The sequence below is a fragment of the Homarus americanus genome, unplaced genomic scaffold (assembly GCF_018991925.1).
Source record: "Homarus americanus isolate GMGI-L3 unplaced genomic scaffold, GMGI_Hamer_2.0 scaffold39675, whole genome shotgun sequence".
Taxonomy (NCBI): domain Eukaryota; kingdom Metazoa; phylum Arthropoda; class Malacostraca; order Decapoda; family Nephropidae; genus Homarus; species Homarus americanus.
The window spans coordinates 18,082,835-18,101,510 of NW_024736071.1; the positions used below are offsets into that span (position 1 = coordinate 18,082,835).

Below are 18,676 nucleotides of genomic sequence, written 5' to 3' on the forward strand. Positions count from 1 at the left end.
CGACGACTCAGCGCACCGACAACACCACCGTCTCCTTCCGTCATCCGTCTTTTCAGTGGACTATGTGTTGCAGACATGATTTTCATCAAAGAACATAGGTAAAAGTGGGAGTGATCGTAGTGAATGAATCTCGTTAGTGATAATCGTGAATTATACCAAGCACCTTGAATTTGTGTAGCTTCAGGTAATGTCCACCAATAGAATAAAAGATTCTAGAGTTTACCTAAGGTATTTTGAAGTGTGAGAAATACAGTATATTTATGGGTTGAGGAGATGGTTAATACGATAAAGAGCTTATAGAATGGTTATTTTTTTCCAGATGGTTGGATAAAAGCAAATAAAAAAAATTTGAGTGAGTATTTATTTGCACACTTCAGTAAAATAATGCATGTGGTATTTGCACACTTTACATTAAATCCCTTCGGTATTATTTTCTTGTAGCTCCGTTCATTCCTACCACTGTTGTATTATCATATTCGAATAAGACGTCTAATTATAAGATAATTTTCATCTATTACATTACCGGCGGAAATGCATAATAACGGAGATAGCTCTTCCAAAATTTTTTCTATTTTCTTCCATTAACATCGCGCCATTATCGTCTGCCTCTCACCTAACACTGCGTGTCTCTCGCGTCTCCTTCATAAATCATGACGCGCATGTGTACCCGTACACGTCACGAGGCCAATCAAAAGCGTTTTTGCTAATTCAGAGTATATTTGGCCTAATCAAAATCGAATTTTATTTTGGGTCTCTCAAATTTTGAAATTCAAGTTCAGTTCCGACCATGGAAGTCTGCGATGGATGTCACTTAAAGTATATGGAGCTGATTGCGAGTTTAAAAAAAAAAATAACGTAGAAGCTATAGCATTTTTTTGATTGCATGGTGTTCTTCCAACCTCAGTAAAGTGTACTAAGAGCAAGACTGAAAGTAAATATCGCAAAGACCAACATATGTGGCGTTGTGTAAGAATCCCAGAATGCAACAACGAACAAGAACCAGGCCAATAAGGTAAGAAATAGGTGATTCCATCATATGGTGAGAGTCAGTTAAGTTAGGTTAGGTTAGGTTTGGTTATTGTTTTTCTAGTGTTTTATTGTGTATTTGTTAGTCGCTTAGGCACCTTTTTTTCTCGGAAAACGTCAAACGAAAAAAAAATCCCTGAAAAACGGCTAATTTCCGCCAAAAAGGAAGGTCATATTCGGTCTCAGCACACTCAAATACACTAGAAAAATATATTTTTAACTTGCTACAAGTGAACGGAGCTACAAGAAAAATTTACCATCCCTTCCCTATCTGACTCGTGTACTAATGACTCCATCTAAAACCATAGTACACTATCGTGAAATTGTACCTATTGTCTTGCATTAAAACCATAGTACTGTTGTGTAAAATAAACTGAACACCTTTACTGTCACGTGCATTTTCTGTATTCTTTGTCTTCTTTACCTTACTTTTTATCTTGCCTCATTTAATTAACCAAAATTATCATTCTGCGGCATATTTTTGCATTATTTAAAATGATTTATTGTATCAGATCTATTTTGGGTGTACATATCTGAACCAAGGAAAAATATGAGAACTAGGTTGACCAGATTTAGCGTTTTCATGTTAGATTTAGCACAGTTTGAGGATTAATATACTGTTCTCTGCTAACTTGACTCATTACACTTGCCTGGTCAGTTTTTGCCTGTTTTCTCTTTGAATTTCTTAAATGTTGTATCAGAATTATCGTAAGTGCTGATTGTTGTCTGCACAAATACTAACTTGGAAGATGTTGGTGTAGTTGATACTTGTTTCAGGCATTGTTTGTCCTAAAAGTTGCTTGGCAAAAGATACCAGGCAAGTGTAACATTATCTATGGAAAAGATAAACCAATTCTATAATCTTTCTGGTATTAACTATCTCCCCCACTACTTGCAAAAACGGCAGTGAGTGAGCGAACAAGCTTGTATAATGGCAGCAAACAATGAACTAAGCATGTCATGATGCTAGAGTGTGAGGAAATAGACTACGGGATACATCTGCCAATCATAGGCCCCATTGTGGGTCGTTTGACCTGTGCCCGGGTGGGCTAATTCCCGTAAAAAAAAAAGTCACATGAGATTAGTATCCAAGTGTAGCTCATGATCAATCCAAGCCTACCCACCCACGTGCTCAGCACAAATCAGCGCATGATGCAATCTCTTGGAAATTCATTTGAATGCTCAGAATGGAGAGATTTTTCTAAAAAATTCTTGGAATGATAAAAAAAAATTCTTGGAATGATAAAAAAAAATTCTGGGCAATGGAAAGTGTCAGGAATTGAAGATTCCAAATAATGGGGAGATAACTGTATTTGTCGGTACAGTATCTCTAATTTTCACATTGTTATGAACATTTTTCATATACTGTATCTATCTATTAGTAAAGTAAAGTTGTTTGAGTGTCATGTGTGATTATTTCTTCAAAGAAAGTATATAAATTGTTGTCATTGTTTTTTGCATGTCCATTTTCTACAGAAGTTTGAGTAAAAAGAAATCACATAATGAAATGAAGGTCTATTTACTGCCCAGTATTCAAATTGCTTTTGAAAGAGGGAGTTCAATGCTTTTGACATACATGTATTTGGCTGTACGGTATATGAAGTCCTCAGGTCATGTTTTTCTTTTATACATAAAGTGTGAACGTAATTTTTTTCCCCTAAGCCTATACAGTATATGAGTGCAAAGAAAATAATTATGATGCATGGATAGCTCATGGTCTTACCTACAAAGGAAGAAAAAAAATTAGATGAAACAGTGGCAACCGCTGAGAATATTTGGTTTTCCCCTCTGTGGTGAAAGGGTTTAGATATTAGTGAAGGATGCAAGCTTAAAGGAAATCTTTACCAAGACTGTTTCTAATTTCCAGGATAAAATAATGCTAACTATGTCACAGCCTCTGTGCATTCTAGTAAATTAAAATAAACCATCATTGCATTATGTCTGATTTTATAGCCAGAATGAACCTCTGAACACTGCCAAACTGTGGTCCATTCCTGCTAAAGTTAGACATTGATCAGTGATACTGTATTTGGTTTTCATTTGCCAGAGCATGCAGAGGCAATGACCTAGTTGCCACTTCAGAGGTAAATTCAAGTACTGTACAGGTAATATTTTTGACAAAATTCTTTATATAATTCACATTTTTGGACAAAGACTTTCTACACATTTTAAAGCTGTAAGTAACTTTAAAAATATTAAAAAAATTATTTACAAATATCAATTACTTAGCTTGACTGAGGTGGAGGAGTATGGGGAGTGTACCTGTACATGTACTTTTAACTTGGTATCTGTACTATAGTACTGATTACCCAAACTGATGAATATCCTTGTCTTTTTGGGGATAGGTACAGTACTATCACTTCCTGGGATAGTTTATAGTACAGTATGCATGGAGAAATAGTAAAAGGAATTCTGCATATCCAAAAATTGCATTGCACAAAACTAGCTGCTGGGCATAATGTAAACAACAATAGCTGCCACACAGATTGAAACAGAAACGTTGAGCATTCACCTATCTGCCCCTGAATGTTCATCTTAAAATAGTTGTGCTCAGGCCAGACCTTTTGATTCCCTGTCAAACCAGAGCTATTAACTCCCTGTTGACACTAATGGAATGTTGTTTCCTGATGTGTATATAGAATGGCTTTAGATTATTTACTTTAATGAAATTCTTTCAGTTTCCAAACTAAATAATAAATATAGATAACAATAGGAGTTTTATTTACAGACCTTGATCAACATGAGGCGAATGAAAATCCGTGCCACCCCAAATATTGGGGGTGGTGGAGGTCCTCGGAATACCCAGGCACGTGGTGTTCCATCCTCTACGACTCCACCTTCAACTGCTCCAACTTCCCTGGCTCCACCTTCAACTGCTCCAACTTCCCTGGCTCCACCTTCAACTGTTCCATCCATGGCTCCACCTTCAGCGACTTCATCCATCACAACTCCATCTTCAACTACTCCATCCTCCTTGGTTCCACCTACCACATCCTCCATGACCCCACTTATCAGTACTTCTACAACTCCTTGGAGAGAACAAAATCAGGTAATGTAATATTGAATCTGTACTGTATTAATTTCCTAGTACTGTATACTATTGTTGTGTATACAGTGATATCCCCATTAGGCGTAATAATTGGTGCAGAGCAGTTCTGAGTTTGGAGATCAATTTTCTCATCCTCAAAAGAAATTGCACATCTTCAGAATTTTTCCGGGTACAGTACAGCTGAAGACACAGGTACGGAGTCCGCCAAAGGCTTGAGATGCACAGCTGATTTGATGTTGAATCTCTTCATTGATGTCCTTGGTGGTGGACAGGTGGGAGCCGAGATACTGAAAGTGGGTAACATTAGTGAGGGTAGTACCGTTAAGCTGGAAGGATGGTGGAGGTGTGGCTGAATCAGGGACAGACTGAAAGAGAATCTGAGTCTTACATACATTCACCTCAAGGCCGAAGTGCGCATGCACATCTGCGTAGGTGTTCAGGATCTCCTGTAAGTCGCGTTTAGTGTGAGCGACGAGGGTGAGGTCATCTGCATACTGAAGTTCAGTAATGGAAGCTGCCGACACCTTTGTTCCTGCCTGGAGTCGTCTTTTGTTGAAAAGACCCTTCATTCGGTATCCGATGTCCACCCTGCCAGCTAAATTGGTACTGGCACGAGTAAGAAAGACAGCCAAGAAAATGGAAAAGAGAGTTGGTGACAGTACACATCCTTGTTTTACCCCCGTTTGGATGGGGAATAACTCAGACTGGGTGTCATTGTGCAGGACACTGCCGTTCATGCCATCGTGGGGTTGCCTCACAATCTTGCCAGCTTCGGACAGCAATGGGATCCGCGGTAGTTGCCACAGTCTGACTGGTCTACCTTGTTCTTATATTTGACTCTACCATGCTGTCACATGACAGTATTAGCTAATCACAGCGCACAAGCCTGCTGCCTAAGTTAACGCCCAGCACGTGGGGATGTGTCAGAACATGATGCAATCTCTCGGAACTCCTGCAAAATTAGTTCCCATGCCAGGAACAGAGAGATTTTCTTATAATTTTCAGGAAATGTGCATGATGCAATCTTTGTAAATTCGTTTCCAATGCTAGGATGAAAATATTTTTCCTGGAATTTCTTGGAATGCAAAAGAAAATTCTGGCTCTGGGAGAGTTCTGGGAATTGAAGATTCCGGCTAACAAGAGGATTCTAGTATTACTATTCCCAACTTTGGTGTGTAAATATAATGTTTAAAGTGCCAACTGTATATACAGTACAGTATACAGGTACTGAAGTTAACCTCTTTGCACCGAGGGGCCAATATGGTCCTAAACCCTGTACACAAGGGGCTAATTCCAGCCATCCTGCATTATGGTGGGAAAAGGCTGATAGTTTTTAAAAATAATATTATATTCATATATCTTTTTCCTCCTTCCTTTGTCTTTTCAGTGCTTCTTGTTTACTGCACCAGGAGAAGATGACTTACAATATTTACTTTTGTTTTCAGGAAAATGTAATGGGCCCAACTGAAGAAAAACCCATTGCAAATGTTAATATTGTGACACCAGGCAACCAACAGGTATTTTCAAACTCTGCAGTTCCGGTGGATCTGATGATAGATGCACTTGACGAGGGATCTACACCGCTTTCATCCTCTTTTCCGAGCAACACACCTCCATTAAAGGACATAATCAAATCTCCGCAGAAGTCACAAGTATTCTCATCCCTACCCTCTCAGACTTCACTAAAATTGAAAGCTTCATCTTCTGCTTCTTCACAGGGGCCACTCCAGCCATCACACAGTGTAATGCCTCTAACAAGCCCAGCAGTGAAGAAAGCCATAAAACCACCTGTTAAATTGATGTTACAAAGTGAACCTTCAGAGGCATTACAGAAAGTATCAGAAAATAAACCATTATCAAGTACTCGAAGGAAAAAGCTGAAGGTTATGCCCATGGTTAGCAGCTTTAGGAAAGGAAGTGTTGTGGAGAAGCCAAGTACAAGTACAGGTAATGTCGGTGCTCAAATTAAAAGAGAGAAGTTTGATGTTGAAGTTGAGTGTTTAGGTGATAGACCAAAAGATCAACAAGAACAAAATACTTGTGAGGAAAATTTAGCATGTGGTATTGATGAACAAGACAGTAAGCCTTACTTGCTGAGTGAGAAGGAAAAAGATTTAGAAATGAAGACAGCCACTGAAAAAAGAGAGCATACAGCAAGAATGGATACTGTAAATGATAATAATGAAATTCAGTTCCCAATTCCCTCAACAAAGACACAGATTGACTTAAAAGACAAAAATAAACCTTTTCAAACTACTAAAGAAAGTAGAAAATCTTTGGCAAAGGAAAGTGAAAATGAAGGTGATGCAAAGAAAAGTGAGATCCTTGTTTCAGTAGATGAAAGTCAGACGTGTACTGCAGGAGAAAGTAGAGGATCAAGGTTTAGTGAAGATAGTCAGGGCACGGTAGCTAGCACTATAGACAGTAGCTCTACAGCAATAAGTGGAACTTGTAAAAGGAGATCAAAAATACGTGCAGCACCTACCTTACTGGCCAAGAGGAAGATGGTCAAGAAGGCTGGTGATATTCAGGAGGAAAAAGTAGAAATAGTTAATGCAGACAGTCCAGTTGCTCATTCAATATCAGGGAAATCTAGAAGACAAGCAGATAAATGTAATGAGGAAATTACTATTACTGAGCCTGATTGTGTCAGAGAGAAGTCACTTGTTGATTCTTGTAATGGGACAGAACCAAGTCAGTCTCTTAAAGTAGAAATTAACCAGATGCAGAAACTTTGTGAAGTTGGTGAGAATGGGCCAGAAAAGCCTAAAAAAAAGACAGATATTGGGGTTGAAAAGAAGGACTGTAACATAGTAGGAAAAAAAATGAAAAGAAAGAAAAATAATGTAGATAGAGAAGAACAAGGAGGAGTAGAAATAATTGAGGATAACAGTAATAGTGATGATAGTTGTGGAGACAAGGAAAATTCCAAAATTCTGTTCAGTAGTTCTCAAGCAGTGAAGAAAGAATCACCAATAAAAGAGAGGAGTAAATCATTTGGCGTGCAAAAGACAAAAGCTAAGTCATCATCAGTTGTTGGTCCCAGAAAAACATTTATAAAAACTGGAAAGAGTGCAAAAATAAGTGCCAAAAGTGATAAAGGGTTATCACAAGATGAATCGAAGGAAAAGACAGAGAAGCAAATTTTTAGAGAAAGAAAAGAAACATATAGAAAGAAAATGGTAAAAGGAGCATTAGAACGTAGTAGTATGACCATGTTTGATCTCATATTCTGGAATCCAGCCACCAATCCTATGCCGGGTCGATCAGAAGTCCTCAAAAAGAAAGCACGCCTCACAAGTAAAAGTGAAACAGAGAGTACCACGTCTGATGTTATAGAGGAACAAAAAGTTGATGACTTGGGGCTAGACACAGTTGAGCCAGCACCGCAGTCTAGACCAAATTCGCCTGATGAAGACCAAGAAGGTAAGGAGCCTTCACAACCTCCATCACCACAAGCCAAGGATGATGAAGAAGAGGAAGAAGCCGCAGCAGCAGGAGAAGAAGAAACACCCGCAGAGGATATATTTACTCCAAGAGTTAAAATTGGTCCCAATGGCCAAATTATCTTGGATGAGCAAAGTATTAAAATTCAAACAACTGCTGCTAAAAATCGTGATGAAATCTTAAGCAAAACTGAAGTGGTTGAAGAGAGTAACGAGTCATCTCATAGCAAATGGAGTAAGAAACGTCATCGCTCCAGTGAATGGACTTTAAAAGAAACTGCTCGTTTTTATAAGGCATTATCCACAGTTGGCACAGATTTTTCACTAATGGAAGCTCTTTTTACCTGGAGATCACGAGCTGAACTGAAGACAAAATTTAAAAAGGAGGAGAGGATTAACCGGGAATTGGTGGACCGAGCCCTGAAGGACTGCACGCAGTTTGACTTATCCTTATTTGATGATGAATCTGGTAAGTGGCATTTCACATTTCAGGCAATACAGTACAGTATTATATGTTTTATGGTGGATAATAACTTATCTTGCATGCATCTGCAGTAGATCACTTGGCTACACCACTTTTTAGAAAGACTAGGACAGAGTACTTGTAGTTTAGACTCAGAAACATTCACCAGTGCCCAGCAAAGTTCAGTAAATATGTGATTTTTTCTGGGGATAAGGATTTGTTTCTGTGCCTAAAAATCTTTATAACACAAAAATGTTCTGCACCAATTGTTCTGGCTGTCAGATATAGTGTTTCTGTATACCGCATATATATATATATATTTATATCACCATCCTACTCATGGTACTATATCATAAGTACTGTAATATGGTTAAATGTTCATGAAACACTACTTAATAGAATTGGTTAAGTGATGTCATTACTGCTACAGACTATGACCCAGAAGAGGATAGGAAGGCCACGAGGATGGCAGAGAGAGCAGAGGCTAAACGTAAGCGTCTAGAGATGAAGCAGTCTGAAAAGGAGCGAGAGAAGCAAGAGAAAAAGACCAAGAGAAAGGGAGAACAAGCAAAAATCAAGACACGCAAGAGAGTGTTGAGAAGAGAACGCAAGAGGAAAAAAATTAAGAGAAAAGGTTTGTTGTTTATCTAATTAGTGTACAGTACTTGTTCCACCCTATTAATGAGGGTGGGTGTACCAAGAGCAGAACCAGGGGGGGGGGGTCCCCCCTTTTCACCAGAAAATTCCAATACTTTTGTTAATGCAGTAATTGTACTCAGGCATTTTTGTATAGTAAAAAGTATTTACTATTGACTTCAGAATCCCTTAATATCGAGTGTGCATGGCTTCAAAATGGCCTCAAAATGCCCATGATATTTGTCAGATTAAAAAAAAAAATCGGGGGGTGGGGGGGTGCTTACAGCTTCTCCAAAACCCCCAGCTGGGTGGGCTCGCCCCGCTCGCCATGTTCCCCCACCTTCAACTTCTAGGACCCCAATTTTGATATTCCTGGAGACACCAATGTGTACAGTAAGAGAATGAAGTATCTTCCCGGGGTTTTGACGAATACATCACAGAACAGTTTAGCCATTCGACACACCCATGTGTGGAACCCATAAATGGCTGGCAGGCCTGTGGAACCTTGGAAAGGGGTCGCCAGTGACACCATGTTGGGTAATCAGGTTTCATTATACTTCAGCCAAAGCTGTGCAGATACTTCATTCTCTCACTTGACCTGTTTCACCCTATCAGTGAGGTTGGGTGCATGTTCCACCCAATTAAAGAGGGTGGGTGTACCTGTTTCATCCTTTTAGTGAGGTTGGGTGCACCTGTTCCACCCAATTAAGGGGGGTGGGTTTACCTGTTTCATCCAATTAGTGAGGTTGGGTACACCTGATCCACCCTATTAGTGAGGTTGGGTGCACCTGTTCCACCCTATTAATGAGGTTAGATGCACTTGGTCCATGCCATTACTGAGACAAGACACACCTATTTCACTTTGGCAGGAAAGAAAAATGATTGAGTGATGAGAATTTAGATAATAAAGTTAATATTCAGTTGAGGTTGAGGGATAGAAATATTGTATAGACAGAGTTAGTTCATCTGGTTGGGCAGTGGATTAAGATTATAGACAGAGGTACTGTACATCTTTCAGCTGGGTTGAGGTGGTTAAGAAAACAGAACACTGTTATTTGTTAGCTATAAGTCAAAAGTTATCTTTCATTTACAGATGCTGATGAAAATGGACATAAAGAGAGTTCAGATTGTGAGGACCAGGGTTTGGGCCATTCTGATACTGAAGGTGAACATATCTCCTCAGTACAAAAATGTTCTAATGGTGAAAACAAAATTAATAAAAAGAAGGGAAAAGTAAAACGGCCAGCTAAAAAACGACAATTGGAGGAAAGGTTAGTGTGTTTTGGTATTATTGTTACTTAAGATAATGCTCTCACATTTTTCCTAATTCAATGTTATTTATTATGTGCTTTGCTATAGAACTCCCTGCCACAACAAATCTCCAGATCTGGTTTATCCCAGTCGCTTCAAACAAACTAGCATCACCCATCAATACCACATTATATGAATAAATAAGTGGAGAGCTGGGCATTAAATACTGAAGTCAATTCAAGTACTGTACCAGATTTATTGTTGGAAAAACTAAGGAACTTGAATGTGAAATGGCAATTGTGCCAAACCAGTACAGCACCAGTGTTATACATAGGAAGATGAAGGTTATTTAAGTGTGACATGGGAGTCATAATTGCTAGTCAAACACCCTGATCATTGTAGTTAATAGTATTGCATTATATGTGGTGTTACTATTCTCTTCATTTCATACAGTATACAAGACTGTACAACTAAATTTTGCTCTATGTACCATTTGTCTTTGTGTGAAAACATTTATGGTAGTTTTCTCTTAGAGATAACAAAAAAAATAACTTAAATACAGCTAAAAGGTAGAAGAGGCAAATTGGGTTTGCTCTTTTTTTTAACTTTCTGAATTACCCACCTGTTGAGATAGTGGTGTGCTGAAAACACCACTATCTCAACAGTACCATACAGGGGCTTGAGAATATCTCAAATTCTGAAAAGTTTTTAGAACTCCAATAGTGACCTTTCTATCTCTCAGTTTTGTGTAGGTTGGGAAAAGGGAACAAAAATCCTTAAGCAAAGAGGAGAAATAATAAGGGAATTTTTCAAGGCTGTTATAAAAATGATCATAATGTAAGAAAATATTCCTTAGCTTTTATCAGGAGTTATTGAGACTTTTATTAAGAGGAGCCATGTGGTTTTGCATGGAAGATTATTGATATGCTAAAATTTAATAAGTATTTATAAATATTTATTGCTTGTGATTCAGTGTGAGTCCATGTAATGTTTCATTATCAGGTTTTTTTATTATTATTTTAGGAACTCTCTTGTGATAAGTGAAGTGACAGTTACCATGGAAACTGTAAAGTATGATATGTCAAGCCAGTCCAGGAATGAATGCACCCCGGAGAAGACAGTTGCAGAAAATGTAGAAAAGGATGAAGATAATGTTGATACTAACCCTTCCATATCTGAGGCCACACCTAGTGAGTGGTAAAGTTTTCATTATTATATTGCATATGGTACATCAGATGCATTATCATGTACAGCACAGTAATATGTTGTTTTGTTCTATTTATTTATTTTATTTTATTATATTTTTTATTTATGCTGTAATCATAGTGCAGGCAATCTCCGGGTTACGTACAAGTTCCATTCCTACTGACGACGCTTTTAAGTCAAAATGTACTTAAGTCAAAACACCCTTTTTGCATACTGTACTTACAGTACCATGTTTAAAGTCCCACTATTTCATAGCTTAAGTCCTTATACATATACAGTATACAGTACTGTACATCTAAAATCACTTATTTTAAAGAACAAATAGAATGACAAAATGCAGTAAATGAAAGTAAAAAATGTCAACAGATAAAGGTAATAGGTAGTAAGCAGCTATCAAACAGAGAGGTACTACTGTGTTGTCTAATGTGCCTGGGTGCGCGAATCTCTGTAAAAAAAATATATACAGTATATAATAAACTGTAAATTTAAGGTTTAATTTTATGGGACCTTGTTCGTATCGGCGAGTTTGTAAGTCGGACGCACCTGACCCAGGGACCTCCTGTATTGTGCTTTAGGAATGTAAAATTAAATTGAAATTCATATCCATTATTGTCAATAATCAACCCCAGAATATTTTGTATGGTATAATGTATTTTTATTTTTACAGAGACTGAAAACAACCAAAAGGTGTGGCACTTTCCGGTGTCTGCAATTCAGACACAGGATGATGGGCGTCAGACCATTCTGGTACCAACAGCAGATGGGCAGAAGAGTGTGCCTGTACCTGTGTTACCTCCTGGAACATCTAATGTGCTTGTTATGGCCACAGGAGCACCTGACTCACCAGGCGAACACATATACCATGTTTATGTAGTTTCTCCTGTTGAAGGCACAGAGTCATAATTTATGCAGTCTGCATCTGTCAGGTGGTGTACCTAGTTGTAATATTGTACGTGCCATTTGTACATGTCGGGTATTTGTTTAAGAGATGTAAATTTAATGAAGTACAGTACTGTATTTACAAAATCTTCTTGACTTGTAGTTACTTGGTTGACATATGTACAGTATATTAAAAATAAATTTCCTAATTCTAAATACTGTAAGAACATTGCCAGCCCAGAACGTGATACTATGCAGTAGATATCATGGTATGCATATTCTGTGCAGTATACGTTGTCGTAGAATGATAATCCCTTTGAAGGATTTTTTTGTGTGTAAAGTTTTAACGTGATCCTGCCTCTGTTGAATCCAGGAATGATTGCATTTACTCCTCTGCTTTTAACATTAGATCTGGCACACTGATTGTAGACTCAGATGAATGGATATTTCTTTTAGTCACATAAGCATTAAAACTGTTGCAGCTAGTCATCTTTCTCGAAAATACATTTGTATGTGAAATTGCAACCAGAACTTTGTTCCATATGGGTTAATGTCTATGGTGGGTATTTATCTTGACTTTTATTTATATTTACTGTATATTGTTTTTGTTTTTTATTTTATATTGTTACTGAATTTATATTTAATCTCTTTTTTGCAGTTTTCTATTTTACACGAAAATTTGTGAAAGGTGAACAGATGATTATATTAAATCATAACTTCTGTTTTTTAATACTAGTAGTATCATTTATGTACAGTAGAATCCCAGCTATCCGGCAGCTTCAGGGATTGAGAGGTGCCAGATAAACTTTTTTCCGGTTATTTGAAAATACTCTTAAGATCCCCCAATAAATCATACAATGCACAGTGCTATACCTGTAGACTGACCTCGCAAATTAGTCTCATAAAAATGGACTTCTTTAACACTTATACCACTATAGTGTATATAAATGATGTGGCTTAGATATAAAGAAAATATAACAAAACTATAAATAAGAAAAATTTAGAGCAAAGGTGTGCATGTGTGGGAAGTGAACTATGCTTACTTAGAAAATATAATACAGTATAAAACTATAAAATAAGACATCATAACACAGAGACAAACAGAGCGGCAGCCACACATCTGTGATTCAACTGGGCTGAAGTGGGTTGCGTTGCCCAGAGGATGGTTTGAATGTGGAAGGAGCTTTTTTTTTTTTTTTTTTAGATTTTTTTACATAAAATATACTTTTACTTTACTTTTATCCTCTTCGCCACTGATCGGCTCATTAGCTGCTTGGGCGGTCGGTCATGTCTCTGTTACATACTGTTGGTAAGTGCTGGGCATACACTGGCTCCTGAATGTATATCTGAATCTGCTCCAATGTTGGTCAAGTCTGGTCTTGAAACAGCTCACACTCAGTGCTGTCACAACACACTGGCAGGTTGTTCCAGGAGTTCACAATTTTCACCCCGAAAAAATTTGCCCTCAGTTTTCTGGACTTGTGACTTCTCAACCTGTGCTATTTTATTTTATGTAATGCTATGTATCAATTTTATTGTTTATCATAGCAATAAATATGGCAGCTCATCCCCATTGTGCGTGGTATTCAAACTTACGATTCTAGCTGATTTTGGAGGAATTTTTATTTTATTAATAGTATTTCATTTTGGTGCTGGTTAGTTGAATATACCAGCTGCCTTAATACTGGATAACTGAAATTCTGCTTTACAAAGATTAGTACAGTAAGTCCTTGTTTAACGTTGCCCCCCCACAACATTGTTTCGTTATGTCGCTACTCTTTAGATACCCATGATTCGGGCAATGTCCCGCCGATTTGGTATAACGTCGTCACGGACTACTTTGTACGGCACATCACCGTCTCTCATCTTGGTGCGCTACACTCTCTCGCGGAGCATCACAGCGTCCCCAGTCTTTTTTAGGCTTCCACTGCGTTTGTGCGTGTTTAAGTGTTTTTGCTCAAAATACTGTACTGTAACCATTCGAAATGGCTTCCCGGCGCCCATCAAGTGTTAGTGATGCTAGTGTTGTGAAGAAGCAATGCAAGACCATTAGCCATGCTACGAAAATGGAGGTTTAAACCAGGTCTCAGTGACTCGCACCCTCCTCCTCTCCACCACCCACAACACACTCGCTCCACCTCTGCCCATCAATGAGTACAATACAAAATTATTTAGTTTCTTTATCTTTTTGGATGTGTAATATATACTATTTTCTAAAAAATTCCATTGAATTTATGTATATGTAATGTATTTTATAGGGCAAAGGGAGGCTGGGGAACATAACTCCCTTATTTTATCTATTTCTTATGGGGAAAATTGATTCCGTTTTAACGTCGCGGTTTTCAGGAACGGAACCACGATGTTAAGCGAGGACTTACTGTACAGGCATTCCACTATTTACAAAAGGCCTCTTTTCCCGAAAACCTTTCATAAATAGATTTTTCATAAATCAGATCACATTTTTCCATAAACTCCCATTATAAAGGCTGAGATACAATCCTACAAAAGAAAAACCTTCCTCATAATGTCTTGAAGAGCTACATAACATCTTTTTAATTAAAATTTTTGGTGCATACAATAATTATAAGCCAAAAATAAACATTTTAATTGACATACCCTACATACAGTGGAGGACATGGTAATTACTAAGAAACTGTTCCACTGGTTGTTTTGCAATGCAACTTTGCACCAACAGTAAGCAAATTGCACTGTATGTACTGTACAGTATATACATTATGAGGTGTTTTACTTTCACTGGATTTGATTTTTAATGTAGCTAAACTTATCCATGTAACATTTTTTCTTTCCATTGACATCAGATCAAACTCTGGGATACTAAACACTTCAGCATTCCCACAGTCAAAATATCTTGAGTCAGCATCTTGCCACTGCTTCACGTAGTGATCCTGTGAGCTATAATAACAAAAACACTACAGTACAGTAAAAAAACACATAATTTTTACCCTTCTAATTCGAAATCACTCATAATTCAAACTGTTTTGCTGCTACAAAATACTGTACAGTAAGATCTCCTAATTCGCGCGATTTCATTTCGCGTTTATTAATTTCGGGAGAACTACCTAATGTAAACAAGTCTTATATTTGGCGTAAAATATCGTGAATTTTGCGAGATCCAGCCAGCTGAATGCGAGATTCAGCAAGCTGAATGCTGACCACCGTCTTGAATGACGTCACAGCCCTCATACCATTTACAGTCATTTCTGCTACAACACGCGTTTTGTTAACGTGAATTGGTTGCAACGCGATTGATGAATAGGGGAACGCTGTTTGTAAAATGCAAACTTTGGCATACGAATGTTGGCTATAGCGCGATTCCATTCTCAATGTTTTTATTCCATCCTCAACGTTTTAAGCGTGGTGCGGTGTTATGCAATGTTTACAGTTCACATTCGACATTACATGTTCAATTGATTCGTGTCTTTTGTTTATGAAGTGTTTTTTGAGAGGAATTCTGTAAAAAAAAAAATTCAAATTTAGCTGTTACCCATAAATACTGTATGAAAAAAAATAAGTAAAAAGAATGTTTCGCAGTGAGGACTAATAACGGTTTACACCAGCTCTCTCTGTTTACATCACGTGATCAATTGAATCATGCGGTTTCTGTCAATTACTCGGTGATTTTCGCTATTTTCTCCAATTTTGTTGTGTTAACGATGAATACGGAAAGACAAGGTAAGAAGAATGTTTCCAAGAAGCGTTCTGGTGATCGAATTGCCGGTGGTGAACTTAAAAGAGGTTTACAAGAACGCAACTATCGTGTTGTAGCCCGGGCCATCCTAGCGACCGCCCGGCTGTCATTGTGTGCTTTTTTGGGTGGTGCTACCATCTGTCGAGTCAAGATAATGGCCTCTACCTCTACTGGGGGTGTGACAGACCCACCTAAGCGGCCAAATAAGGAAAAAGAGAAGTGGGACTATCATAAAGAGAGTTAAGTTTGCCAAGTACTCGATGCAGGATAAGCAGCGTGTGATTAAATTACTTGAGGAAGGCCTAAAAACTAGTTTCCGGAAAGCACAATCAAGTCAATAAAGGCAGAATTTGTATCATTTGGAGGTTATAAATGGGAAAATCAGAGGTTGATGTAGAGTGGCCAGTCTAAATTGTTATTTTTCCCATTAGTTTATGTATTTGCATTTGACGCAATTTTGAGTTTGGGACAATTTTTCCAGTCTATATTACTCGCAAAATACAAGATCTTACTGTATATATACAGGTATTATAAATTTCGTAAAATTTGGAAATTGTTTGGATTATTATAGACATTTACGAATACTGTATACTGTACAATATAATGACGCACATGTCATCATGGGATCTGACCGTCCGCCTCATTGTAAAGAAGAAATATATGTGTTTCGTGTGTTTGTCACAGTCAGTTCATATTGGTCAGTCATGGAGTGTACATCTACTGTGTACCGTGCAAGCTTATTTCCACTTGTTTTTCCATCATTGCCCAGTGTTCGAACTTTTGTATCTGATAACCATAGACCAAGCACCTGAATCTGGTACAGAGGTACTGTACAGTACTTAGAAACATTCAAATTTTAATTGGGGCAGATAACAAAAGTACCGGTGCCACCCTCCCCCCCAAACCTTGGGAGGTGTCCCTCATATTTTGTAAAATCTCATCATGGGGGTTTTACTGTACAGTACTGTACTAGTGTACTGTATGGGAAGCCTTGGGATATCTTTGTCAGCACATCAGCATCTTCAAATGCCATGAAAGAATTACTAAAAAAAAAAAAAAAATCCTTCCTCACCTTGGATTTTGTGTATGTACAGGTTTTCTTTTGAGGGAGGGGGGGGAGGTGTTAGGATTTTCGTAAAACAATCTTTGTAAATCGGAGACTGCCTGTTTATCAAAATTTTCATTGATGTTGGCGCTTTAACTTAACAAATGTAGATATATTTATTTTGCTTTATAACTTAAATTTTCTATTCTACTTTCATCTCCTTATATCTCCTGTAGATGCATTCATGCCTAAAAAAAAGGATCTGGTAACCCTCCTGACTCAATATTTTTTGCCACCAGTTCCAAAGTTTATAAGTAAAGTAAGAATAAAATACATTTAACAAAATCAGTTGTTTACTATTTTCCTCCTTTTTTTCAATTTCAAAGCTTGTTGCTCAATATACTGTACAGTATTAAGTCCTAGAAATTTACTTGCATCACAATAATTCACTAAAAGAAAAAAAATGGTATTCATGCCTACAGGGTTTCCAAAGGGATGTCAGGGCCAGTGCAAATTGTTTTATATAAAAATCTTCATATGTTGGGTTATAGATGAATTTGACCTTAGCATGACTGCCCACCCTCCCACCATTTTGATGCATTATTTTTTTATGAGGAAATTCCACTTTTGGGAGTGGAAGCTGCCCACCAAAATTACAACATGAAGACTCTTCTGGGGTGTAAGCACATACCGGTAAGTAAAATATCTTCCTACACCTATGAATCTGTTGCTTAAATGAAATTCTCTTGTTTCCTCAAGTTTGCTACCTTTTGGACATAGTAAAATAAACTACTGTACTAACTAACTACTGTAGATGGAATTCTGTTGTCTTTTTAAGTTATACTTGGCTGCGTGTCTGCTGATGAGTTTGCCTTCCTCTTGGCATGATTAATTAACTATAAAAACATGGATATAGCCAGTTCGTTCAGTCCTGCCAGGAGTGAGTCATACAACAGCTGGGCCAGTTGTATGACCCACTATCCCAACCTTTTCCTGGATTCCCCAAAAAGCAGGTAAAGGTTTCCTTCCTAAATACATATATGTTAAAAAAAAACGGACTTTCAGTAAGTTTAGGAATCTTTGGTGGCGAAGTAGCATACAAAATTAAAATGGTTTTATCACTTATAAGGTAGTGTTACTGTAATATTCTGGAAGGTTTCAACAATGGACATTATTTTTTTTTTTAGACCAGGCTTCTTTGTCACGTTTATTACTATTGAAAGGTAAAGGAGATTCCATAAGAACTTAACTTATAAACTAATTAAAAATTAGAAATTTAGTCTTAAACATGTTTTCTGCTGTAATAATAATAATAATGATATTATCTTCAGTAAAATTATCATTTAAGTTTACAATTAGTTTGGCATATATAGACACTGCAGGTACAGTACTGTATACTGTACAATACTGCAGTATTATGCTGTACAGTTCAGCATGTGCTTAGCCAATGCAGTTACACAATTTTCAATGTACTGTACCTAGACAGTGCAGATAAACAACAATGACTAATAGTAAAACAATTCGACCAAGGATAATTGACAAGGTCATCAGGTGCTTAGTTCCAATATGGCCCTTTACTTATGCTTAGTTTCTAATCAGTAAATATACTATAATAAACCCTACATTTAGCTTTGAAGTGTCGATACTGGACTGAGATTTGGGGACCCTAGTACAAATTGAAGTGTGCAAATGATTTTTTTTTTTTTTTTACAAAAGCATTAGACTGTAGGTAGTTGAACAATATTAATTGCAATTAACCCAAGTGGGCTGCCAGGCTGGTGGCACCTTAACTACTCTGAGAGATTAGAGCGCCTGCAATTGCCTAGCTTATACTACAAACGGGCAAGGGGGGACGTAATTGAGGTGTATAAACATCTCAAAGGGCACTACTCAGTCGAATGTCCTTACCTGGAGCTAGCGGACGCTCACCCCCCAAGGGGTCACGACTCACAGCTCAAGGTTGAAG

The 18,676-nt window shown here is 37.7% G+C and overlaps 1 protein-coding gene across 2 annotated transcripts; it reads left to right on the forward strand.

The window, feature by feature from the left end:
• Positions 1–13,166, forward strand: LOC121871855 (axoneme-associated protein mst101(2)-like). Of its 2 annotated transcripts, XM_042374412.1 has the most exons (8): positions 1–98; positions 320–352; positions 3,755–4,075; positions 5,521–7,990; positions 8,415–8,618; positions 9,714–9,891; positions 10,895–11,061; positions 11,745–13,166. In XM_042374412.1, exons 3-8 carry the CDS (start codon positions 3,767–3,769, stop codon positions 11,978–11,980), a joined length of 3,564 nt encoding a protein of 1,187 aa, XP_042230346.1. In that variant the 5' UTR covers positions 1–98; positions 320–352; positions 3,755–3,766; the 3' UTR covers positions 11,981–13,166. The 2 variants fall into 2 exon arrangements, with proteins under 2 accessions (XP_042230346.1, XP_042230345.1); XM_042374411.1 differs by lacking the exon at positions 320–352 and having other exon boundaries at positions 7–98.
• The last annotated feature ends 5,510 nt before the right edge of the window (positions 13,167–18,676 follow it).